The sequence below is a fragment of the Teleopsis dalmanni genome, chromosome 2 (genome assembly GCF_002237135.1).
Source record: "Teleopsis dalmanni isolate 2A chromosome 2, ASM223713v2, whole genome shotgun sequence".
Lineage (NCBI taxonomy): Eukaryota > Metazoa > Arthropoda > Insecta > Diptera > Diopsidae > Teleopsis > Teleopsis dalmanni.
The window spans coordinates 159,047,618-159,074,161 of NC_051847.1; the positions used below are offsets into that span (position 1 = coordinate 159,047,618).

Here is a 26,544-nt window from a genome sequence, read left to right on the forward strand (position 1 = left end):
AAATAAGTTCTATATAAATAATATAGCTTACCACACTTAGACATAATTATACAAAGAATCAGTTGCCCACAGGGGCATCGCAAGAAATTACCGACTGTGGATTCTAAGCACTTCATAAATATTTTGAACAATTTGGTTTGATAATGGCACCATATTCGAAGTATTCCCGAATGTTTATATAGTAACCAGATTCATGTTCACAGTTCCAGTCAGTATAGCTACGATTGAAGAACCTTTTTAAAGCTTCTTGAAGTATGATGATCCTATCTGGAGGTTCCAATGGAGATAGTCTCCATTGGGAATTCTATAAACTTAAGGAAAAAACTGAAGCAGCTGACGCAAATTATGATATAATTTTAAAAAAAAGTTGAGTGAGGCTAAAAGTAGAAAAATTCATTTATTTTAATTTGTGTTTATTTTAATTTAATTAGCAATAAAACTTTTAATCATGCTTCGTCGTATCAGTGAAAGTAACTTATTTACTTTTACAACTGGGTTATAAAAGGGGTCTCGCAATTCTGATGTCGCCGACGTTCAGAGTTGGTCTAGCCCCGCCACTGATTTTTATATATGGAATTTGCTAGTTTTTTAAAGCTGAAATAATTTGTATAAATTTATATTACTTATTATTTATATTTAATTAATTTTATCCTCATCTTATCTAAAACATTTCTGATTATATAAAATGTATCTAATATGTGAATATTTTATATTTTTACATTTTTCGTTTTAAAAACAGTGAACAAGTTTAAACACTTAATAAAATAATAACACATTTTTTGTTATAGATGAACAATAATAGGTAACGATCTTTCTTTTATCTTTTAATTACTTTCCAAACTGCAAAAGAAATAATCAACTTAACAAGAAAATAACAATAAATTCAGGTATTGATCATGTTTAAATGCTGAATTATACAATATATATTGACTTGAAATGTACCTCTCATTATTTAAAAAGCAAACTTTATCAAGTGCAACAACAATCTTTCTGTTTCCGGAAGAATTATTCAAGGACAAACTAGACACAATGTATCCTAAACATTACAAGAACTTAAAAGACGGAAAGCATTATAATACCGAGGATCCAATTTCAATCCATATGATGGAGGCATCCAAATACATTGGATGAAATCTTTTTTGAACATTAGTGAAGTACAACAAATTTTCTTAATTTTTTTTACATAATTGAATTTTTGACTGTTTCGACTATTACCAAATACCCATCATCAGTGGTCGTTTTAAAAATATTTATTTTATTTGATTAGTCGTAAATAACTTTTGGAAACTGTAAGTACAGAAGTTGAACTTGTACTCTATCAAATTAAAGAATAGAGTCAGTGTTTTTTAGTCAACTGTTTTAGTAACATTAAGAGAATTAAATTTAAATATAAGGCTGAAGTAGTTTTGAACATATCATCAAAATCTGCTCAAAAACACAGCAACTGTCATTGATAATATTGATATTGATGTTTTTAGAACCTTCATACGCAGTTATTCTAAATCTAACAACACTGTTGTGACACTTAAGAACATAAAAACTGCAGTCCAGCAAATGGAGGAAACAAAATTCTCTGTGATAGATCAGACATTCGTTTACAAAGAAGACTGTATATATACATAAAATGAAAGAATACAGTCTAATTATAATCTTATATTAAATAAAAAATCTAATCTTCATGTGGTCAAACTTTGCCTGGAGTGTGGACTTCTGTATGCCAATACTTTTTGAAAAAGACGACATATAAAATATGCTAAAGTTAAAATAATTTGATATTGTCAAGTGGGTAAGGGGGCTTGAAAGCTATTAATTGTTGATATTTTTCGAGGCGTCAGACCTACAGCTTTACAATTATATCCCTATCATCCACAACTGACCAGTATTGTGGTAGTGCCAAAAATGTAATTATCCGTTACTTTGTATTCGTTACTCAAAAAATACCGGAGTAACGAATACAAACTTTTTATTGTATTAGTTATTTTTACGCGTTTCACCAATGAGTAGTATTTGTTATAACTACTTTTTCGAGTACTTGGTAACGATTACTTTTAAGTAATGTTTTTGCGGTATAATAATAACTACTTTATTTTGAACAAAATTTTTGTTCGCTATCAAATTCATTAAAAATGATCAAAAATATTAATATAAAAAAATGAAATTTGGATTCATTTGAAACTAGTAGGAGATGATAAGCTAAACGCAAAATATGCGGATCAAACAATTCATTTAAATAATTATTCTAATTTATTAAATCTATAATTTATTATAATTAATATATATGCTTTTAAAAATTCCTTTTATTGCCGAAAAAAAGCATTTAAACTTCAGTAACGAAAGCGCAGTAACGAAAACGCGGTAACGAAAGCGCAGTAACGAATACTGAGTAACGAATACATACTCGAAAAGTAACGGATAGTTACAAATACGCAAAAGTAACAAAGTTCGGCACCACTACAGTATTGAATTCATGTGGAGTACTTTTAAGAAGAATAGGATTCTTAAACTAGAAGATGTTGATGCAATAGCTATAGTGAAATTTAATGCAATGATTTCAATTCAGTGAGAAAATGCGTGCCCCAAACCAAATATCCTGACGACTATTTTTCAAACTATACCAAGTATTTGAAAACATATGTAAAGAGTTTGTCATATTATAAGCTACGACAGAACATATATTTTGGTGATTCTTCTTTAAATGATGCAATCTGCAAGAGTTCCGATAGGGTAAGCACCACCTGCATTTTTATTGTTCTGCAGTATAGTGATAACCGATAATTTTTTAGATATATTCATCTTTTTCCTTCAAAACTTTCAATATTTTAAATTTGGAGTTGTTTTGTCACACAAGAAGCACCAAAGTTCTAGTTCACAAGAAACCTAGAACAAGATTTATATCGAATTCACCTACAAGTTAATAAGTCGTCTTCATCATATCACTATCTTGGATGAGATATAGATAGTTCACTGAAATAGCTTTTATGGTTATGTAACTGTTTGTGAGAATATAGACTTTGTTTTCTGGAGATGCATATCCACAACAGGATCTCAGGATCTTGTTGTAGACTAATACTATTCAGCACATAAGAAAGCGAGCTCAAGCAATATATCGAATTCTTCTAGAATTTCAAAACATATGCATTATATAAATAAAGAGTTGAAAAGAGGAAATAAAGATAAATGACTTATTTAGCTGGGTTCATGGTTACATTTGGATTCTTCACAATCATTCAGAATGATAAAAGCTACAGAAAAGAAATATATAAAACTGAAAGGACACTAGCAAAGAATGGAATTGTATAGTGGAGGAGAAGTCAGGACTTTGAAATGTGATTTGAATTGTTATGCTATTGACTAAGAATTTCTGCAATATGCTGTTCACGGGAATAAAAAATTCTATAGCTCAAAGTATGAAATCGAATGGATAAATATATATATATATATATATATGTATAATTTTTATCTTTAAACAAGACTTGATAACAGATACTCATAGAACAACACTAGTTGTTCTCAACCATATTTTGAGTAAGGACCACTATGATATTTTTGTTTTTAGTAGGGACCACAAAATTTAAGAATAATGAACTGTATGATTATTTAAATATACTTTATGCATTTGTGGTATAACGTATAATGAATTGTATAAGTGCATAGATACATTATATAGGCCATATAATTACATAGGAATAGGTATATAATTACATAGACATTTTTTGTACTTATTTTCTAATAAGTGAGGACTTAGTGGAGAAACTAGAAGCTATGTAACTATCTCGCGGACCTCCGGTTGGGAGCCTCTGAACTACACAGTAACGAAAGCAATTAAGAGTAATACGTTTGTAATACAGAAAAACTACTTAAATATATTAAAATATTTAAATAAATATACCGAAAATGGTGAAACGCAAAATTTAAGCCAAAAATCGAAAGCAATAAAAACTTGTCATCAGAAAGATATTATCAATCATCAGAAATTGTTGTAAGCTCCTTATTTTTTTCGCCTAATGGTGTAGGAAGTGACTCCTGCATGTCTCATATGCATTGCATGAGCACATAATTTCGATGCCGTAACCCATAAATTATTCAGAATAACTTACTGCAAACAACAGCGAAATGAAAACAAAAACTATTGCGAAGATAATGCAAAGAATGAGAACGATTTCCATATACTCGTATTTGCGTGAAAACCGGGGACTTTATTTTATTTCGGTTTTTATAGCTTCGCCCATTAAGTGCGACACAAAGGTACACGTTTCAACTGTCATTAGTAAATAATTCAAATTTGACGCATACAACTAAAACAAATAGCGCCACTTGCTCGCACTTAACTATGCGGGAGTTAGTGGGAAGACCATTTGGACTATTAAAAATAACTGACACAGACACAGACACGGATACGGAATAAAGCCCAAACGAATGTGGTATTGTATATTCATTTCGTCTGAGAGTGCCTTTTCTTTTGGTATGGCATAGTGAATCAATGTTTTGGGGCTAAATCACCTACATCAAATTGGGAACTAAATTACGGTGGACTACATTCGTCTCATACCCACAGTAATAGAGCAGCGAAATATGCTACAATTGTTGTTATTTGGGTGTTGGTAAATCGATGGTTCTATAAGGAAAGAATGTAAACTTCATTAATTTTAAGGTGTAGAAAATGGAATATAAAATATTCAAGTAAAATGTACAAACATCCAAGCAAAAAATATTCTGTTTACCTGAGAGACAAATTTGTTTCTGGTGTTAATGTTGAGGATTACTTAAATATTGAAACAATTTTTGAGCTTAAATGATTTACACGAGTTTTGTACACATGTACATTACAGAATTTTTGTTTTTCCAAAGTACAGGTAAATTCAAAAATTTATTCTTTGCGATGTTGTTATGTAACTGCCAATTTGGACAATCGTTATCCTCGTTTTTAAATTCAAAAATTAAAAGTCTGCAAAACCTAACGTTGAATGTGAATAGTTGAATTATTTGAAGCACTTTGGTAGAAAATGTATAACCACCAGTAAAGATATGTATACAGTAGAATACTATAATATTGCACTGTTAATCATAAATCGTGTTACTGTAGAAGTTCAAGAAGTTCAAGTGATTCATCGCGAAACAGTTGAAAACTCTATATGTACTCCACAGTGAATTTAATAATAATAAATCATATATAGTTTATAAAACATAAAATATTGCTTATAGTTTTCTGAAACTATCAAGCCATTACAAATCTAGATATAGGTATATGCTAGATTATTAAAAAATTATTAAAATGCTAAAGTAGATCTGATCTCCCACATGATAAACTATATCACAATGCTCTGTTTGTTAAACTGCATCTAAGTATAGTTTTTTAAGAAAACAGCTTCGGCAGTAATTGAAGAGTCTGGTTTTGGTACAGACTGGACAAGAGTTACGATTACTGCAGAACAATTGAGGGAAATAATTAAGGAAGCCCTATTCCGCTCCGGACTGTTATGCTAAGAAATAAGTAGGCAGTCCTTGCAGACATGCCAATAAATTGTCGACGTCTTTAATTTATGATTAAAGCGTTTGGAAGGAATTGTCAACCAATTAATGCCACAAAATCTATTTATTGAAAGTAAATTGTTAAAGGAAATGGACATTCTGAACAACAATAGTATTAAAAAATTTATAAGATGTAAATCAAGACTTAATGTTATAGATACATTCGTTGCTAAACTGATACAATGTTTCGTTCAAAGATATGATTTCTAAGTCTGTTGAGTAAAGGAATGTAATGTTCAGAGTTCGATAACGTGAAATGTAATAACGAAGACATGTAAATATATCCTATTATTATAATAACAAATTTAGGTCATGTTGTGATTTATGTTTCCATGTGACGTGATGTTTGAGGAGCTGATGTATTTATGTTAATGAAATATCAATTTTCTTCACTATAAAATTTTTGATAACTTCCATTTTATGATAGTACTAACATCAATAGCAGTAAAGATAATAGAAGTGAGCCCAAGGAGGAGGATACACTGAACGGGTTTAATATTGAAAGTAGTGCCAATGATACATTGAGCTAATGTTTTTACAAGAAACTTTTTCCTCAAATGCTTTTAGTTTTTTTTTGAAATTTTTTATTCTTATTTAACGAACAGATTAAAAATATTATGTAACTGGATCATTATATTTAATATATATTAGATGAATTATTATATAAAAAAATTCTATTTTGTATCTTTTATTAAATTATTATTATTATTATAGAGTTAAAAAGAATTTTTGCGGAAGATCTCGATCAAAGCTATAAGTTGGTTCAATATTAAAAATTTAAATTAATTATGCTTTTAGTCATGGCATAAAACCAAATCCTTTCATTGTGTTATTAAAGTACTTTCCAAATATAGAAGATTTTACTGTCACAAAAAATAATAATAAATGTTTTGGTTTTTAAAGAGTCTATAAAAGCAATTAAAAGAAATGTGATTAATTTTTTGTTGTGTGATAGAAAAGGGGTTAAACTATAAAAGTAAAAAAAAAAGTAAAAAAAATAACCCAGGCCGATTGTGATGTCACAATCATTGGTATTTAGCATCCACAAAATACTTTAAAAGTTGGACTAAAATTTTGTTTAAAATTATGTTTAAAGCATTAGTATAAAAAGAAGAATTTGTTTCATTTGGAAGATTTTTTTCAAATATTAATGAAATTATGATTTTTTATTATGTATTTATTTTTATTTTATTTTGTTTTTCTAAGTAAAAAAGGCTATTATAGCATATAAAACCATATAATTGCATATAATTATAATATAATATATATATAATATGTAATATATATAACATATTATTAAATATATTTATATAATATATTAATTATTTTGTATATAATATATAATTTCATTCAACTAATTAAAATTTATTTCGAATGTTTTAAATATTACTGCAATCAGATTTTTTTATTATATATATTAAAATGTTAAGTTACAAGAGTGTATATCTTGCTTCATTTGTCGTAGCGCTCTGCTTTGCTGTGAGTATTATCATATATAATTCAACATTTATCTAAATATTATATTTTTAAAATTTGGCCCATTTACATTTTGTGTTTTTAATGCATTTAATCAGCACTTTTTTACATTTTAGTTTCAATGGTTTTTATCATTTTTTAAATTTGTTTATAATAATTAAATTTTATTTAATTCAACGTATTTGACGTGAACTCAATTTAATAGTGGAGTCCACATGCATTGTAACATTTTAAATATATTACTTAATTACTTCAACAAGTGATACAATAAATTTTTAGTGCAATAAGCAAGCACTACGGTTGTTAATATTGAATGTTTTTAAACAAAAATATTTTCTATGTGGAATTTTTTTTTCATATTTTAGTAGAATCAGTAAGTTATTTTTTATTCCTATTTCATTTTTTTTCATTTTATTGTTTTTCTTTATTGGTTTTTTTTTGTGCTATTTTGGCACTGAATACTTGTTTTTAAATGGAGTTGCATTAAAACATAATATTATCTATATAAGTAAGTTCACATGCTCAACAAAAACAAACACTTTGGAAATTTTATAAAATGATGTCGAAGATTTTATTATAAATATTAAATAATATTTATCATATTTATTAAAATAAAATTTAGTTATGATCAGTTGTTTAGAGAAGGAAACTTACCTAAGATTTTCTATGCGTGGTCTTCTGTTTTGTGGTCTGTTTCTTCGATGGCTTCGATCCTTTTTGCATCGACAATCGCAATGCATTACACATAGCGCAACTGACGAAATAACTGTTATCACAAATGGCACTGCAAAAAAATGTATTATCATTGCGACTTGATCGTCGTGATTGTAGGACGTCAGTACCACAGTTTTATTTTTACGCGAATAATAACACGGATATATCGCACCCTCAATACCATAGTAAGAGTTAAATTTCTTACAAGTCACTGTTGGCGGATATCCGCATCCTTTTATATTCACTAACAATGTTGCCTCTTCGGATTGTTCCCATTCGGACGTATAATTAGTATAGTCGGTCATATTCTCTGGTATAGTGATATTTTGTTCGATAAACGTCACATATATATGCACACAACGATATAGATCAGATGTGCAACCCTCGCGACACGAACTCCACGAACAATTGAATATGCCGATTAGATCTTCGCGACGCGTTGTTGTGCAAAGTGTTGGGTTTTCGATAAAATCGTGACTTAATGTCGATATCGCCGGATCGACATAAAGCGGCACAAGGAACAATAATGAAGCACCTGCTGTCACCGAAAAGAATGCAAGTGTTGACGTGCCATAGAAACGTGCACGTTCGCGCCACGATCGAAAGCGCCGATTGCCATTTTTCTTTTTTGGAGCCAGTTCTCGTAATTTACGTAAGCGTAACTCTTGTTGTTGCTGCTCGAGTAGTAATTCTGAACTGCCACTCCTCATATTATTGTACGTGCACACAGGACGATTGTAGTCACTCGCACTCGTAGCTGCTTCGCACGAACAACCAGCAACGACGGCGGCTGCGCCGACGTTGTCGTCGTTGTCGTCGTTATTGGCGTTAGAATGTATGTTGCCAGCGTTGACGTTGTTGCTCTTTTATAGAATGAAAAATTAAAAATAATAAAAATAAAAAATAATAACAAACGAGTACGTCTGTCGTTCGTTCGTTCGTTGAATTATGTGAGCAGTAGTCGTCGTTGTGTTGAAACTATATAAATACTTTGTTGTTGTTTTTACAGCAGCAGCAGCTTATATTTGGGTTTTTGCGAGGGTGTGAGTGGAATGAAATGCGACTGAGAGTCTGTTGCAGTTAACTAATTTGTTTTGCTGCACATACTCGAAACATATAATAAATATTTTTGCAGTACAAATTCTCTGCAGCAGCAATGGCAGCAGCAGTAGCAGCAGCGCCGATTTTCGACATTTAAACAAGTTTTACTTACATATGCTCACTGTGAATATGTACAAACTATTCGAATTCGAGGATATTGTTTTTTTTTTTGTTAAATGTTTCCACCCGCACACACGAAAACAATAGAATACGAAAGAAAGAAAAACGAAAATGTAAAATTGAGATTATGCGTAGTCTATTTGTAAACGGAAACGAAGGATAAACGCTCCAGTTATAGTTACAGTTACAGTGAGGAAGAGATTTCGAGTGAGATTTGAGTGAGAGCTTGAGATAAGAGCTTGAGTAAGTTTGCACTGCTCTTCAAAATCAATTATATTTCCGCGTATTTTAATAGCGCACAACAAAGATGCTGTTGAGTTGAGTTGAGCTGTTTTAACGAATGTGTGAACAGCTGATATTAGTTTTGGCCTATTGACACTGACAATGAAAGATGCTTTTAAGAAGAGGTAAAAAATGACGACAGTTAATGACAGTTAAGGAACTGCAGCGCTCGTACGAGTAGTTAGCAAATTTGGAAAACTTTCACATATGATAAACGAACGTAAATATTTCGCACTAACGTCACAGTCTAATTTCACATAAAAGTTTTTTTTTAAAAGTTCATATACATTTCGATTATTTTTTCACTAAAAATTGGAAAATTCATAGATGTCATTTTGTAGTTTGTATAGTTGCATTTTGTTGTAGAGTGTACATTGAGTATAGACACTTATATTTCTCTATTATCTTAGGTTTACTTAATTAAGGTCATTTTTAAGAAGTTGTTGGACATTATGCTATGTAATAGTTTAAAAATTAATGGTATTCTATGGTATTTTTATAAAATTGTTATAGATACTTTGAGTTAAGATCTTCAGTTACACTACACATCATACATCACATCCACTTTACTTTTAGAAATTTAATTATTATTGTTGTTTTTATGGGAAATTTGTAGATGCTAATAAAGTTCGAGTAAAGGTCTTTAAATACACCACACAACATTACTGCTTTTTTGTTTCAAATTTAGTTTTCACATTTTTTAATTTAACAAATTAATTTATTTAGTTTATTTGAAATATTTTAAATAAAATTATAATATTTTTAATGTTAATAGTTTAAAGTTTCACTAACAATTTATATTTAAAATTTATTCGCACAGTCTTGCGAATGCTCATTCATTATTTTAGACTTTTCATGTATTTGTAATTTCATTGAGTATGCCAGCTTTGCAGATGTAGGTTTTACTGTTGATGTAGGTTAGTTTATTCTGCTGAATAACATTGGCAGCGCTGTTGAGCTAAGAGAATAAAAATACAGAACAGAACAGAACAGAAAACAGAACACAGATAGAGAAAGAGGAAATTTTTGAGTGATTGTTTACACTTACTATTGAGAACATTTATAAATTTGGTTAGGAGAGATTTTACTAAAGAATTTTTCTATTCATATTCTATCAAAAAATTTTTGTTTTTGTAGTGTTCGGTTTGTTTAAACATGTCGTCCTTTCGAATGTAACCTCTAAATGTGGGTGGAGGAAATTATTAGTTATCTGCTTGTAACATTTTTAGACATAAAAAAGTAAATATATATACATATAAATAATAATAATAAAATATAATACAGTCAAACTGCTTAAAGTTTTAAAGTGGAAATTTAATATAAATTAATGTAATAAAAACTTAAAGCAACACAATTAACTGAGATGCTTTCTAATAGTTAGAATTTTATACTTCTTATAAAAACTTATATAGTTTTTATATAAAAACTCATTTTATTAGAACGATTTAACTAGATTTAAGGCACACCATTTTTATATCTTATTTAATAATAAAACTATTGAGTATTTTTTTGTTTTTGTTAATTTTCAACTTGTCGTATACGTGACATTCTAAAAACATTTTTTTCTAGTAATTGTTCAGTGTTTTTATTCTATTTCTTAATTTGAATTTTTATAGACTAAAGCCTTCTACTGAAAATAATGTCAGTTTTTTTTTGTGTACTTCGTTGTAAGTTTGCATGATTTCATTTACCGCTGTAGGTCATTTTGCCATTAGCAATTCCGATTTATGTGGGAGTTGCACGCGTTTCGCATTTCCAGCAATATATTTTCCCCATAAATGTAATTATTTTGTTGTAGCAATTTACATAGACATTTTTTTATATATATACATAAATCATTATATTCTTTTGAAATTATTAAATAATGGCTCTGTATGCAGTCATTTTAATTGCTCGAACTGTTTGCTATACATATTTTGATCAATTATTAATTTGAGGTCAACTTGGCGTATACGCGACTTTTGGAAAACATTTTGTCTAGCAAATAATTTAAATATTTTTGTCTGAATGATAAAGAAACTATATTTAAACTACACTACCCTTTTCTTATATAAATTATTATTATGAAAAAATTATTATGTATTCTACTATACCGAAGTTTGGTACAAGAGTATAATACGTATAAGATGAAGTTCAAATTGATTGGAACTTTTAAAAATAAAAAAATGAATGATGAATACAACTACTTTATATTTCACTATGACTGAAGTGTAACAAATATGAGTTGGGACTAAATTGAATAAAGTTTTTAAAATAAGGTATTTGTAATCAGGCCACCTATTACATGAGTCAGTAATAGGCAATGCCTCTCTCTGTGGCATTTCTAAAATTGTCTAACATTTGGGCAATCTGAAGTATGTTTGCTTCTGAACTTAAATTATTTTTCTTTTTGGTAATTAATACATTAATACATTTGTTATTAATATATTGGTTATTAAAATCTATCTCTAATCTATTTAAAATCGTAAATTATATATTTTTTAAACTTGATAAAACTTTTATCGAAATGTTTCAGTTAAAGAATTCAAGAATATGGTAATTAAAGAATTCCTGAGTACTATACGTAGTTTAAACACTATGGATAGTACCAATATGATAAGCAATATGTAAACCATTCTAACTCATCAAAATTTTCAAAAATCAGACAAAATTTTCATTAACATTTATAGAATTAAAATTAAACATGTGTATCTTAAAAATATGCGTCTATTATAATTAGTCTATTTAGCTTGCACTAGTGGTTTTTCCGTAGACAGGTCCGTACACTTTTAATAACGCAACCATCTTGGGAAATTTTTTTTTCCGCACATTTGTGCTATACTTTGCTTTACACAACTTGTGTAACGATCGAAACTAATCTTTTCGATGCCACCCTTTAAGAGATCTAAAAGGACAGTCAATAAGTGATCTTACTAAATGCTAACTTTTTAAAAGTAGTGTTTAGTTTGAAATAACATACACTTTTTATCATAGGCTAAACAACAAGTGGCTTAAATAGTTATTAACTCCTCTTTGTAAACTACTGTAGATTTTGTTGAAGTATAATGATATTTGTGAAATATTAAGAAATGAACTGGTTCACGAATAATTCAAGACCTTAGGCATAAAATATTCCAATACTAACCAGTTATTCTCCTCTGTATAGTCTCTTACTGGATGGTAGCGAGTATGAGCTATACCGTGACGTTTACATTGTGGCGTATACAAATTTAGCAGCGTCAGTGATTTGGTCATGTCGTGCCTAAGAAATAAATCTTTGGTTGGAAAGGTATTTGATTCGGTACCCGCTGGTGGGAAATGCGAATAAGGACGTCCCATATTCTGTGGAAAGAAGGAGTTACCCACAATATGAAAACAATCGGTTCTACATACCGGCAGCAGCAAGGAACTGATTACGGACAAGAACACACAACACAGGTCTCTAATGACCAACTAAGTAAGTAAGTAACTAAGTAAGTAAGTTGGAAGCTAATTAAAAACCAATTTATATCAGTTATTTTTATCAGTTATTCAAATGAAATAGTTGTTTAAGTATCTGAACATAAACTCTGGGAATGATCACGACTGAACAGCAAAAGACATATCTAACTTAGTGAGAGATTTCTTACTCCATATAAGTATATGTTATATTTTATAGAGATTTTTTGGTCCATATAAGTATATGTTATATGGAGTAAAAAATTTCTCACAAAATACTCGTAATACTATTCTAAATGCTCTGAATATTTTTTCTGCAAATATCAAACAGTCAGAAGGAAAATATTTATCAGCTTGATGATAGATTCCATACATTAATCGTTAAAAAATAAAATCGCCCAAGGTACACACGTTCAATAAACGTGTGTAGGATCTAGTGATGTTAGCCAAATAGATTGTTTTTGGCAGCAGTGCATAATATTTTCCACTTAATACGAGTATTGCGGCCCTATGCTCCTCCCAGGAGTTAAAGGATTTTATAATATATATATATATATATATATATATATATAATAAGAGTAGTAAGTACAAGTATTACATAAATTCTCTTTGAAACTTTTTTAAACTTTATTTATTTATAAGCAAACATTACGACAGGCAGAAATAATGTACATAAGATTGGTATTACCTTAACTACCACAGTATCGCAAGTATAAATATTTTAGTAAGAGTTTAAATAATAAGTTATCAACTTAGTTGTGCTTGTATACAATATATTAAGCTTATTGTTTGTTAGTAGTTACGTAGGTAGATAGATATATAAAGTAGAGTTAGAAAGACCTTGTCAAGCTGCTTTTAGAAAAAGTTTCTTATACAAGGTGCATTTGAGAATGTTAGGCAATATAAACTAACGCTTTTAGCAAATGACTGTTGTAACAAACTAATCATTTATTGCTCAATTATAATAATTATTTTTATTTATATTGTTACTTTTTTTCATAAATATGAAGTGAATTTTTTTAATATAATTTAAATTTTAAAAATTTGATTTCTTCCACATAATTTATAAAAAAATTTTTTTTCATTTTTCATATCATTATCACTATTTACTATTTATTTATATGTACATATCTAACTTTTAACTTTGACATTTTTCTTTTTTCATTGGAAATCTTAAACTCTTAAAATGATTTTATGCTCACAATATAATATTGCTTTAATAGCTAACTTATTCGCGAATATCGTAAGAACGTTTGAATGTCTGAAGTATAATTTCTTATCTTCTGCATACTGATTCATTCACGAATGAGACGAAGTGAAGAGCCTGGTGTGAACTCTTATAAAAGCATACAAAGTTCTTTAAAATTCAGGAGTAATGAGCAAAGTAAAGAAACGATAGCAAAAAAGAACAAAAACAAAAAACAAAAACAAAAACAACAGCCACAGTTACAGCCATTATAACGCATATATTTCTACTCCACCTACACTTTCCTATTAAAAATACACTCGTATATAGTATATTTGTGCACAATAACAAGTCTATCGAATTTAAAGGATTTTCAAAAGGATTACTTCAATCTTGAAAATATCCTAAAATATAAAGAATAAATAAAAATTACACTAAACAACTGTGAACATGTGTCAAAATGTTCCTATCCTCCATTTTAAGGACTCCATGTTATTGTGACTTTTTCTTTAAGAAAAATGTATCTATTAGTTATAAAGTATAATCATTTTAATATGATTTCATTTGTTCTTTCTTATTTCTTATTTAAACTTTTTTTTTTTTGCTGACATAAGAAATATAAAGTAAAAGTGACTTTCTACAAGTTTTTGCACATTCTTTTATATTCGCACGACCTTTGCACCCTCACCAAACTTACTGCCATCGTTGGCCACATTTGTCTATGATGTGGATGATTTGGTATCACTTGAATGATAATGAATTAATACAAAAAAAGAACCATTTCCTTTCAACGTACATTCAAATTTGTCACCAAAAATATTAATTCAAACGTTTTCTCTAACGGAATTCCCGTTTTATTTAATTATTTATTGTTTAATAACTTAACGCGACACGACTCGCGCGCGATATCCTTACGTGTCGCACAAAGGCTTGTCCAGAACTGAAGCTCGAATTTCGAATAGTAGTGTTGCACTTCTTTCCTCATGTTTTATTAAGTAATTTCGTGTTCTCGTGTCATGTCCCGTGAGTTCGTGAGTTCGTGAGTGCGGAGTAGGTGAATTACTTGCGCGAAGTTTTTGTCCGCGGCAGCACAGCTGACTCTCTTCTCTTCGCTCATATTTCTTTCCACTCAGTTCATTTCTACTTTGCAGCCCGATTTGAGATATCTCGATTCCATGAATTTGTCGTTGTTGTTGTATTTTTAAATTGGGATGTTGACAGATGTTAAGTTAATTGTTTATAATTTAAATGTTGTTTTTTTAAATGTTTCGATTTAAGCAATAACATTTTTAACTGTAGTTATTATCCTTCTAGCACTTGACTTGGGGCTATCATTAAAACTGGGCTAATATCTTTCAAAGTGTGAAGGTTACTGACACTTATCTCGGTTTCTTTTTAACGGACTTGAGTGGATGTTGTCGAAAATATTGAATGGATTTTGGAGTTAGAGGTATTGTTTACACGTTTTTGTTGCTTCTCATCATCTCATCTAACTAATGAAAACCTTAATGCTCCATATGAACTTCTCTCCATTTCATTTTCACTACGAATCTCGCAAATAATTTGAAAATCACGAATTAATAGTACAAAACTTATTTTTTAGAATGGACAAAAAAATGTTTTTTTTTGTGTTATTAATATTAGCCATGATTTTTTCTTTCAGAGTTGTAAAAAAACAGCATTAACTCTGGTTGAAACAAATTGGCATCACTTTTAAAATATGTTAAATGCTTATTTTTGACACATTTGTTTTTTTTTTTTTGAACTATATGAAATATATAAATTGTGAACACTAAAAATTAATTAATTTAAATAAAAGAAAAAATTAATATTAGAACTGCAATGGTTAAGCATTTTTATCTTATGGTATATTTAAATTTATTTATTTATTGATGTATTTGAATTTATTAGTAAATGAAATGCTCATATGATTTTAACGGATAACTGGAATTTTGCAACATATTTCCAGTGAACATTTACAATAGACAGATTTTTGAATTTAGCTCCACTTAAACTAATAATTTAAAATTTTTTGCGACTAAAACCTAACTCTGAAAATTTTAAGAGCATTTTCGTTGCGTTATATATTTTCTTTCGTAAGTTGCGAGTATTTTTTTGCTATTCTGAAAGAAAAAATTACGGTTATTAATATATTTTTAAGAAATCTGATATGAATCTAAAAATAAATAAGTGCTTTAAAAGTCTCATTAAATTTTAGACAAAGTAAAATTTTCATTTATAAATCTTTTTCGATTGACAAATTAATGACGTTTTTAATTGGTAAATCTGACGTAATTTTTTTAATCGAAATACTATTTTAATGCATTTTCAGTGCAATTTAATATTCGATTGCTAAATCTGAGCCAATATTATAACACTCGAGATTAATTTATAACACACTAGATATTTTACCAGAGTAGCAAGCTTACCTGGATTGAATCGAGATTTACAAACCGAAACTGCCATTAGATTTGCTTTCGATCTAGCTCAAATTTAGTGACGCTCAAATTTAGGGGCGCTCAAATTTAGTGACGCAGTTAAGCAGGATAATCCATAAATATTGTTGCCAAAGAACATAAAACAGCTTTCAATATCAGTGTAATTTTATTGATCTAGCAAAATATGTAAAGTTTTATATATTAATATCTAGTGTTATATATTTTGCCTGAGATTAGCCGATTGCATATGCAACTGTACTAAAAATAAATCTGAAAAATCTGAGGAAAAATTTTTTCCAAATGGTAGTCTGAAATGGAACATTTTTGAACTTTTTTATCCAATTAATAAAATAAAATTGAGTCTTTTTTTACAGAAATGGTACCTTTTTGAACCAATTTTGGTACACAAAAAAATTTTCAAGTGGCAACCGTGATTGCAACGAACGTTTCAAAGTAAACAGAATTTTATAAATAATATTAAAGAACTTTTTTTTTGGGAACACAATTTATTTTATAATATTTACTTTTTGATTTAATTGATGTCATTAAAAGCATGTCGAATGAATAGATCTTTGTCTAACATAATGTCGGTACAAATGTTTTAAGTGGCTTTTAAGTTTACAAACGGTTTCCCTTCATCAACAAAAACATATTACTGAAACTGGAAAATCGTTGTCGAATCGACTAAATACAGATAGAGATTCATAGTTAGACTTGTTATCGTAGTTATAATACTATACTGCTATTAACTATCTTGTTCTTTCTAATGTCAGCGAATTTGTGAATTTTACTTGTGGATCAATCTATTGTAGAAAATTCTTTTCCAATAGTGTATAAAACCTGGGTATGCTCCAGAAATATGTAGAAATGCTTTTACGTCTTTTATGTTTAGACTGCATTCGTCATTTTCTGATAGTTTTAATCGCACTTTATGTTAGTTTAAAAGGCAGTGATCATTTATCACTCAAATTATTGTTTTTAATTCTTGTCTCTTTAGATACAGTAGATATGTACTTGATTTTTTTTTCCGAGAATTTTAGAAAAAAGCTTAATGCAACGGAATCCTTCCTTGTAAGACCATTATTAATCTTTCTATTATAGTTTACTTCAAATAGGATTTTAAAGTAATTTTTGCAACACTTCTAAATAAATTGATGTTATTGACCATTGACATTATTGACTAAATTGACATTAATACCATTGCGTCTCAAACCAGTAGAGAGTTTATCGAGGTCGAGCCTAAGCTTTAATGGTTACTTGACTGTCCTATATAAGAATTATCATTTTGTTTCTCAAATTTTTTGATAATATGTGCAGATACCAGACTCTATGCCATAAATTCTAGTTTGAAACACTAAGGGCATTATTCCTAAACTGACGAATATTCGACTTTGTGGGTTGATGATTTCCGAGTCCGAACGCTGTTCAATAATCTATATAATAGACAATGAAGTCGATTAATTCTGTTCTCTTCGCATATTATTTATTATTCCTTTCCTGTGCAGTTCTAACAGGTCCTGCTATTGCAACACACCACATCCACATCCACATTAATTCTGTATTTCATTTTCTCAGTTAGCTTATAGATAAAAAAGTTCTATTTGTCAGAAAATTAATTGTTTGCTTCAAGTTTTCTCAGTCTTCGTATACAGGAATAGGGTGTAAATGATCTCTAAATGAGATCATTAAAAGTTAACAACCCAAAACCCTTTATTATGTATGGTGTACTATGTGATGTATACTAATACTTTTATAATTGTATCTAATAAATAAATTTATTACTCTTAAATTTCTCATCAAACATGAATTGAGTTCCGAGATAAAAGGTGTATAAAATGATTTACGCAATCAATGAAATTCTACGGCTTGCGTCTGTTTTTAGTTTAAGTTGAGACTATAAAATCCGACACATGATTGTTTTTATTGTTAAACTTTTTATTTGAATAAAGATATATAAAAACAGTAAAACTATAAAAAATAAAAATGAACACATGCTGGTACTTTTGTGTTTTTGGGTTACTACTTCAATTATTGAACGAAAATGCACCTGAGAGAAGATGAATGCTAAAGGCTGTTTATGTGGGGAGTGTATGTGGCAATCCTCTGAGATGAGGTGCATATAAAGGACGACTTTAAAAAACCAACATTTGAGTGTTTAGTAAGTACATCGATTGACAGCACCATTCGAAGGCAGTGCAAATTTGAGATGCATTAAGGGTAGTGCAGTTGAATGAAAGGCTTGACTAGGTCTAAGAAAGTTTGGATTGCCAATAACGTGAAATCATGAGCGAAACGAATGTCCTTCATGTGCATACTCAAATAAAATTGTTTTCAAATAAGTAATAATTTACAGGTGTTCATAAAATGGTTTTTATTGGTATCTTATTATTAAATAATAAATCTTCTTAACTAAGTAACAGATTTACAATGAAGTTAATGAAATTTGTTAAAAACTGAACTAGAACTAAATAAATTTTACATATAAAACTTGCTAACTAAACTTAAAAGTCTAATATGTATCGCGAACTATTTGGATCCTTAAGATAAGATATTGTGGACGGAGGCCTTATGCTTCAGGATGAGTTCAGAAAATTAGTAGTAGTAAATTATTGTGCAAACCGAAAGCTCGTGATGATTTCATCAGACTCATTAGTAACAACTTATATCTGGACTACATAGAACTGTACTATGCGGTTTGTGCAGTTTACGTTAAATAGAAAATATTCTTCACTTATCAGAATTATTTGCAAAAGATTATTTAAATGACGATGAAATAATAGTGTTATTGAACAATTATAATGACAATAATTGCGAAAACTTAAAACAAAATATTCTGTAAAAAGAATAAAAATAAAATTAAAATATGTAATTATAGTTTTTAATATTTGTTTTATACAATAAAATTGGTTTTTCGAAGTTTTCTTGAACAAATCATCAAAATAAGTTCCTTAAATTTTTTTATGTATTATATTTTGTTCATAGAAAGCTTTCACAAATAATTAATATAAAAAAATTTTATTCCTTTAACCTATATTTGTTGATCCCGAAATATTATTAATTTACCGAATATTTAAAAGGCTAAAGTTTATTTACTCATGGTAGGTACAACCCTACATCACAGACTATACAACCTTACTGCAGAATTGTTTGAGGTACACAATCTTCATGGTTCTCCATGCTTTTGGTTCTTTATCATATAATAGTAAAAATAATAATTAACTCTTCCATTAGCACATACGACAGATTTCTAAGGGCATTGACATGTGTAAACCATATTTATAGCATATTAAGTGCATTAACCAGTTAATGACACTAAGTTATTTTAACTTTTTTATATATACATTATTTTTCTGTGTTAATTTCAGTTTGTTTTGATTTTATACAATTATTATACAGCAATTAAAATGTTGTTATTACAATAAAAACAATAAATTTTTACAAAAAAGAAATTAAGATTTTTTTTATAATAGCATAACGATATATATTGTATTAACAGGCTGCAAAGCATTTAAAATTTAAAATATAAGCGTAAATGACGCCTTATCGATAGCTTTTTGGAAGAAATGCAATGCATCTGATCTAGTTCATCTGATCAAGAACTATACTTACTAGAACTATCACTTCATGGAAGACGTTTCGAACCGATTAAGACTAGAAAAGAAAGCACGCTTAAGGAGTATAAAACCATTCCAATAAAAGGCGTAGAATATCGTTGAAGTTTACAGAAAATGTGTGGTGGATTAGGACAAGGACTGGCATTGGAAATAATGAAGCCTACTTTAAAGATAACAAAATTAATGTTAAGATAAATAGATTGTTGAATATTTTTGTGCTTCTTGTTATTATTTGGATTTCTAATTGTATGTAGAAAGCGAGGTACTCAAATACTCTGGTTAATTCGATCAAAAATGGGTACAAAAACATCAAAGCAGCTCTGAAACCCACATCATTAGTATGAAATAAAACCGATGAAATTAGTTAAATTTATATTGAGCTAGAGCAAGAAAGAACAAGTCTACAAAATGTTAGGTGTTGAGAAAGTTAATGATGAGTTGTTAGTGAAGGGAATTGAAGTAGACAATAAACTAGGTAAAGTAAAAAAAAATCGAATATATCCCATGTCATATAAATATGGCCAGCTGTGGAAAGTCAGTCACCTTGACGGGAATGAAATTTGTGGACTTTAACAAAGCATCATTGGTCTAAATATGCTTGATACAATCCATAATCTCCGATGTTATTTGTCACGTCACTTGAAATTAAACGCATAAAGTGAGTTTTTCTTAAATAACATTTATCAAATAACTGGCGTTTTTTTGATAATACCGAATCTTACCTGTATCGTTTTTTCTTATTCAGAATATATATGAAATTTTTGATTAATAAATTATCGATATTGTAACTAAAAAAATGAATTATACAGCATTTGGAGACACTATTATACAAATTCAAGTATTCCGAGGGGAAAGTCACACGGGGAGAGTACGTTGTTGGTTGATGATATTGGTGGAGTTTTTGGTCAATAACTGCGATACAACCAATGCTGTGTGAGCCGGTGCGTTATCGTGGTGTAAAACCCTTGAGTTTTCCTTTCATAAATCTGGCCTCACGCAAACGACGCATAACGGCAAAATAATACTTCTTATTGACCGTTCGACCGTCCGGAAGGAATTCATAGTGCACCACACCACGAATATTGGGGTTCTCTTTTCGGTTTCGGCTCACCTACAAAGCACCATTCGGTCGACTGTTGTTTGGTGGGCATGTCAAATTCATAGACCCATGTCTCATCACCAGTTATGATGCGTTCGATGAATGTGGGGTCACTATCTGCGTTGGAAATCATCTCTTTGGCCACATCACAACGACACTTTTTTTGAATGAAATCCAGCTAAAAATCGCCACATGAAAGTTTTTCGACTTCTTTGTATAGACGCCAAACAAAAACTAATCGTACGATATGCGTTAAACTTTGACAGAATGTGTATAATAGTATTGCCAGCGTGAAAATAAAAAAAATTTACAGATTGGAAAAGTGCGGGAATTTGAAAAAAGAACAAATAAGTTCTTTTTTGATCACAAGATATATATAATATATCCTACACAAAATCTCTCATAAAATAATAATGTAAACAACATTATTTTGGGTTATCTAAGAAAGGTTATGCTTATGGATAGCATTATTAACGCATTTATTGTGAGCCGTTAACCACGTCAAGACCTTAGTGTGAACTGATATTGCCTGTGATAATTCAATGTTAATGATTGTTATTTCAATCATTGTTAATACAATCGTGCATTATAGGTGGTAAGAATAGGTTATGATATCAAAAGAAGTGTATGTGTAACCGACTAAATATCACTGGTTTGATGATACGTATCCCATCGTATGGAGGATCGATACGTATCGTCTCAAATAATAATGTTCTTAAAAGTAAAAATTTAAATAATTAAGTTTGAAAATCACAAGGTATCTATTTTCGCATAAAGAAAAGATTTTTATAGTAACAAACTATTTTACCTACAAATATTTTATTTCTATTTAGATTTTAAGTAGAAGTAAATATTCTGGTACAAATAAAATATTTTACGATAGTATATTTGAGTACGTTTAAGTCTAACTCCCTAGTTAGACTGTCTAAATCAACAGTTTCAATGTTTTTATTTCATACATTCGTTTTAATTTTATTTAGCTATTATATTTGCATTAATAATTTCTAGAAAACGTATTTCATTTTATGAATATCATAAATTTTTAATGAATTTTTATTTAAAGTATTTTAAATAGACTCCACTGAGACATAATAAAAGCAACACCAATCCAGTGAGTCCAAATTACCCGTCCGAAATATAGTTTCTGCTATAATTTTACACATTTATTTACTTAACTCTTGAAATCAAAATGACCCACGGGTTAGACGTAAGCAACACATTAAAGATACTTTATAGCATCTTTACAGCTTTCAGTATTTTGTTTTAACTGAAAGCTGCTACTTTATAAAATCTGAAGTTCAACAATTAAATTCAAATAACTACTGTCGAGGCAGTAAGACGCAACTCCGGATTGGCGCATTTCGTGGTTTTCGGTTGTTAGTAGTGTTTAAAATGTTCTTATTTAGTGCATTCAATTTATTTTATTTCTTATGTTTTACTTTGGGATTCATACTCAGTTATAGCTTCTACACAAAGAAGCAGAAATTCCAAATTGTGGCCGCTAAATTACCAACTGCTAACGGAATTCCATTCATAGGAATCGGTTATGAGATGATACCACTAAAAAGTAACAATCCAACCAAGTGAAAATTATAAGTTTTTTGTGTATTTTTTTATTTTTTATAGAATTGTTCTACGTACTCGATTCATATTTTGAGAAATTTAAAAGCTTTACTTTTTTCACTTGGTTTGGTACAGAACCGTTTGTTGTCACAATGGATCCAGAAGTGATAAAACAAGTTCTCTCATCTGATGATTTCCTTAGTAAATCCAAATTTCTATACACCCCCATTGATAATGCACTACACGATGGTATTATAACGAGTTCTGGTAAGAGTTTTTCGAATTGCCTAAAATAATTCATCTATATATAAGTTATTATATTATATTATTAAATTTTTTTTCAGGAAATAAATGGAGGCATAATCGTAAACTAATGAATACTCTCTTTACTCATAATATTTTAACAAAATTTATGCCGATTTTTAATAATGGCACAAAAAATGCAGTCAACAAATTAAATGAATTCGTGAGTCAACCTGAAATCCCTATTTTTCAGATCTTGAAACGAATAGTTTTACAAATTGCAATTGGCAAGTAATTAATAAAATTTTATATCAATGTGAAGAAGTAAAGTGAGTTTTTAAATAACTTTAGAAACAACTATGGGTATTGAAATTAAGGACGGCAATAAATCTGACGAAGAACTTGTGAACATTTTTAACTTGTAAGTAATATACGTAGACAACATATATATATCTGTTGGGTTACTAATAAGTATTCGAGGGTGTCATAGACACCATTGTGTCAAGTGGATGGTGATTGTATTTTAAATGAGTTTTTAAAAGAGTGTTTTTTTAGCTCCTTGTTACCCCCATGAAGAGAATATATGACATTTACTAAAATGTCACAGGCACGTCAAAATTAAAATTGTTGAGACTGAGACTGAGAGAAACTAATAAATTCGGTCATGAGAGCCGAGACTATTTGATCCTCGTCACTCAGTCAAAGTCGTTTTATATATATGAATGTATATATATTTTCATTTGTCATTTGACCGTGACACTCTATATAATATGGGCCTTATATTGCCATTGCGATTGTAGGAATACATTTTATAAACTTATGTGTTGCGTTATAAAACTGATAACTTTTTAAAAAAATACCTTGTCACATAAAATACTCTTAATAGGAAGTTTAAATCTTACAGTTTACTGCGATCCCTCAAAAAAATGTCATTAACATTTTCAACCTATGTTGTTCTAGCACTAGACAGTGGTAAAATAGGTGTAAAGGATTGTCTCCGCTGCGTCACAACTGTAACAAGGTTCATGAATTTGAGTATTCAATTTTCTAACCGATAGTGATTGGTCAGTAAACCATTATATCTCTACGAATATCTCTATGGAGTATTTCAATGTGAATGTTGAATTTATTTCTCTTTGATAGCGGTAATGATCATGTGTATATATTAAATTTTTCCCAATTTCATTTATTTTTTGCTCTCAAGTAGATCTAATCTTTCATGTTTTTCAAATCTACGCTACTTGTATACATTGGTATATGATTGCTAGCCTTTCGAAATCCTTTATAATTTTATGGGGTCTTCAGTAAATATTTTATATAATGCTAATTCTACAGGTTAATTCCCTGGATTGTAATATGACTGATATATCATTGTAATTCATTGTAATGATTTGTCAATCATTGTACAGTTGAAAAACTACAGTTGACAAATTCTTTTCAAGTTATTTACGGTTCTGGTTTCTCTTCGAAGTAAGGAAAGACAGTAGTTATGATGATATTTATTTTCGATTCTAATCAACCATTCGTTGATCGTTGATTCTTTGTCATCGTCACCATCCTCGTTCTATATATAAAATGTTCTTAGAGACATATTTATGGTTACAGGCTTCATTGACAGGAAAGTGTTCTATCACTTGTAGTAACAATTCTTAAAGTATTCAATATACCACTCGTAAGTCGGTAATATTTATGTAGTTCGTTTATTATCATGTACGTATTCCACTTTACAGGTTCTTGGGGAGATAAGTAGAATTGGTATACAAATTATATTTTTTGACTATCTATTGTTCTTTTTCAGAGCCTAGAAAGCTTTAAAGATGTAAATAAAATAAAATTGGAAAAGAAATTAGAGATCGGAATTGTTATAGATAAAAAATCAGAATTTGAAAAAGAATTTTAACTTATTAATAATTATCGGAAAAAGATAATAAAATTTGGAAAAGTTTTCGTCAATAAAAAATGGCTTGTGATTCTATTGAATGCACTCTATAGATATAATTGAAAACTAGACAAAGACCTCTTTATGTATACTGTGATATAATGTGAAACAACAAAATTTTTGAAATTAATAAAAGAAATAAAATAAAATAATAATAGTATTAACATCATTATATAGCATTTTAGAAAACTGTGCACAGGATGCGCTCTATTCATCAGTTCATTTAGGGTTTCTTACTCATACTCTCAAGTACCGAAGATCGAAAAAATATATCAGGAAAGTAGTACAAGAGGTAAAATCAAAATATTTCGTTTATTGAGAAATTTGACTTATTTTAACTAATCAAATTTTTTCAAGTTAATTAATGTAAAATTTCAAGATAAACGTGAAATCAAAACCGAACAGAATTCTGAGACGGAATTACCTAAGAAGAGCGAAATATTTCTTAACCAGGCATTTGCATTCCATGAGCGTGGCCTGTTCGAACTTGAAGATATTATAATTGAAACCCAAACTATGATAGCAGGAGTAAGATTTCTGGTTAAAATATTTTATAAATAAATAATGTTTCAATATTTTCTTTTAATCTCAGTCATTCGAAACTATATCAACCACAATTTATTCAGTGCTAGTTATGTTGGCGATGCATACGGATGTACAGGAGAAAGTTTATGAAGAAATTTTACATATTTGTCCCGATGAAAATGAAGAGCTCACTTATGAAGTTTTGCAAGAATTTCACTACTTGGACATGTGTTTGGATGAAACATTGCGGTTAATGCCTTCCATACCAGTTATTGGACGCAACGTATTAGTAGACACAAAACTTCCAAATAATATTCATTTGCCTAAAGGCACCCAAGTTATGATACCAATATTTAATTTACATCGTAGGAAAGATATCTGGGGAGCACAAGCAAACGAATTTAATCCTGAGAATTTCTCACAAGAGAATGCAACTAAGCGTGACCCGTTTGCATATATACCATTTTCGAAAGGTTCAAGAAATTGTATAGGTAAGTAGCAACATGAAGATTACGTTCTCCTAAGAAAAACCTATTGTTTTATTGCAGGTTGGCGTTACGCAGAAACAGCATTGCGAGTGCTGTTGATTACTTTGGTGCGAAACTTCAAATTCTCAACTTCTTTTCCGTATAAGGATTTAGAGTTTGTCGATCACTTGAGTTTGCGTTACGTTGTCGAACCCAAAATCAAAATTTCTCTAAGAGAATAAAAAATATTTTTTAAAAGCATATCATTTTATTTTACTTTAATTATGTTATTTTTAAATTTTCTATTAATTTCGTTAGTATGCTGTCATACTCGTACTTTGGACTGCATTCGTGACAAAGTTCCCATTGCTTTAATTTTCATTCAACTTTTGAAGTTCAAAATGATGTACTGATTTAGTAAAGTTAAAGTAAAGATTCACTAAATTAATAAGTAAAATTAATATACATAAAATTAGTAATAATTAGCAATTAATTAGTAAGTAGTAAGTAGCAATAATTTACCTATCTACTTTGAAATCCAAATCAACCAAAAATCAAATCCATTCCAAAAATAAAATTATAGTTCATAAGTCGGGGTGTATTTTAGGCTAACTAAATCCAACTACGATTCTTCTCAAACTCTTAAATCACTGCAATTTTCTCATCTAGAATTCTTGTCTGGTCTCAGTTGCAACTTTTGGGGGATATCCCTTCTTCCTTTAATTTTGGTCCGATTCAAGTTTCGATCGCACTTACAAGCAAATTTCTCATTGCCTATAATTGCAATTTTTTTGTAAAATATTCACTTTTCCGTCAGTTAAGGTTCAATTT

At 29.4% G+C, this 26,544-nt stretch overlaps 2 protein-coding genes across 2 annotated transcripts in view; one reads left to right on the forward strand and one right to left on the reverse strand.

Annotated features, from left to right (window-relative positions):
• The window catches only part of LOC119684874 (protein tipE), a 47,877-nt gene extending 39,426 nt beyond the window's left edge, over positions 1 to 8,451 (reverse strand). Inside the window, exon 1 of the mRNA XM_038099007.1 lies at positions 7,660 to 8,451. Coding sequence (XP_037954935.1) covers positions 7,660 to 8,429 — 770 coding nt within the window. The 5' untranslated portion in view covers positions 8,430 to 8,451. The remainder of the gene's footprint in view (positions 1 to 7,659) is intronic.
• A 13,821-nt stretch (positions 8,452 to 22,272) lies between these two features.
• LOC119682778 (probable cytochrome P450 313a2) lies at positions 22,273 to 25,967 on the forward strand. Its single transcript, XM_038096287.1, has 8 exons — positions 22,273 to 22,543; positions 22,603 to 22,806; positions 22,884 to 23,069; positions 23,134 to 23,203; positions 24,899 to 25,013; positions 25,079 to 25,249; positions 25,314 to 25,737; positions 25,795 to 25,967. The coding sequence occupies exons 1-8, from the start codon at positions 22,369 to 22,371 to the stop codon at positions 25,953 to 25,955; spliced, it is 1,506 nt and encodes a 501-aa protein (XP_037952215.1). The 5' UTR covers positions 22,273 to 22,368; the 3' UTR covers positions 25,956 to 25,967.
• The last annotated feature ends 577 nt before the right edge of the window (positions 25,968 to 26,544 follow it).

What these genes read in the sequence shown, in the direction of transcription:
- LOC119682778 (XM_038096287.1), top strand. Translation starts at nt 22,369, where the DNA reads ATGTTCTTATTTAGTGCATTCAATTTATTTTATTTCTTATGTTTTACT. An exon ending in AGTTTTACAAATTGCAATTG is followed by an intron (nt 23,070 to 23,133) that starts GCAAGTAATTAA and finishes AAATAACTTTAG; the next exon opens with AAACAACTATGGGTATTGAA. An exon ending in CCCAAACTATGATAGCAGGA is followed by an intron (nt 25,250 to 25,313) that starts GTAAGATTTCTG and finishes TTTTAATCTCAG; the next exon opens with TCATTCGAAACTATATCAAC.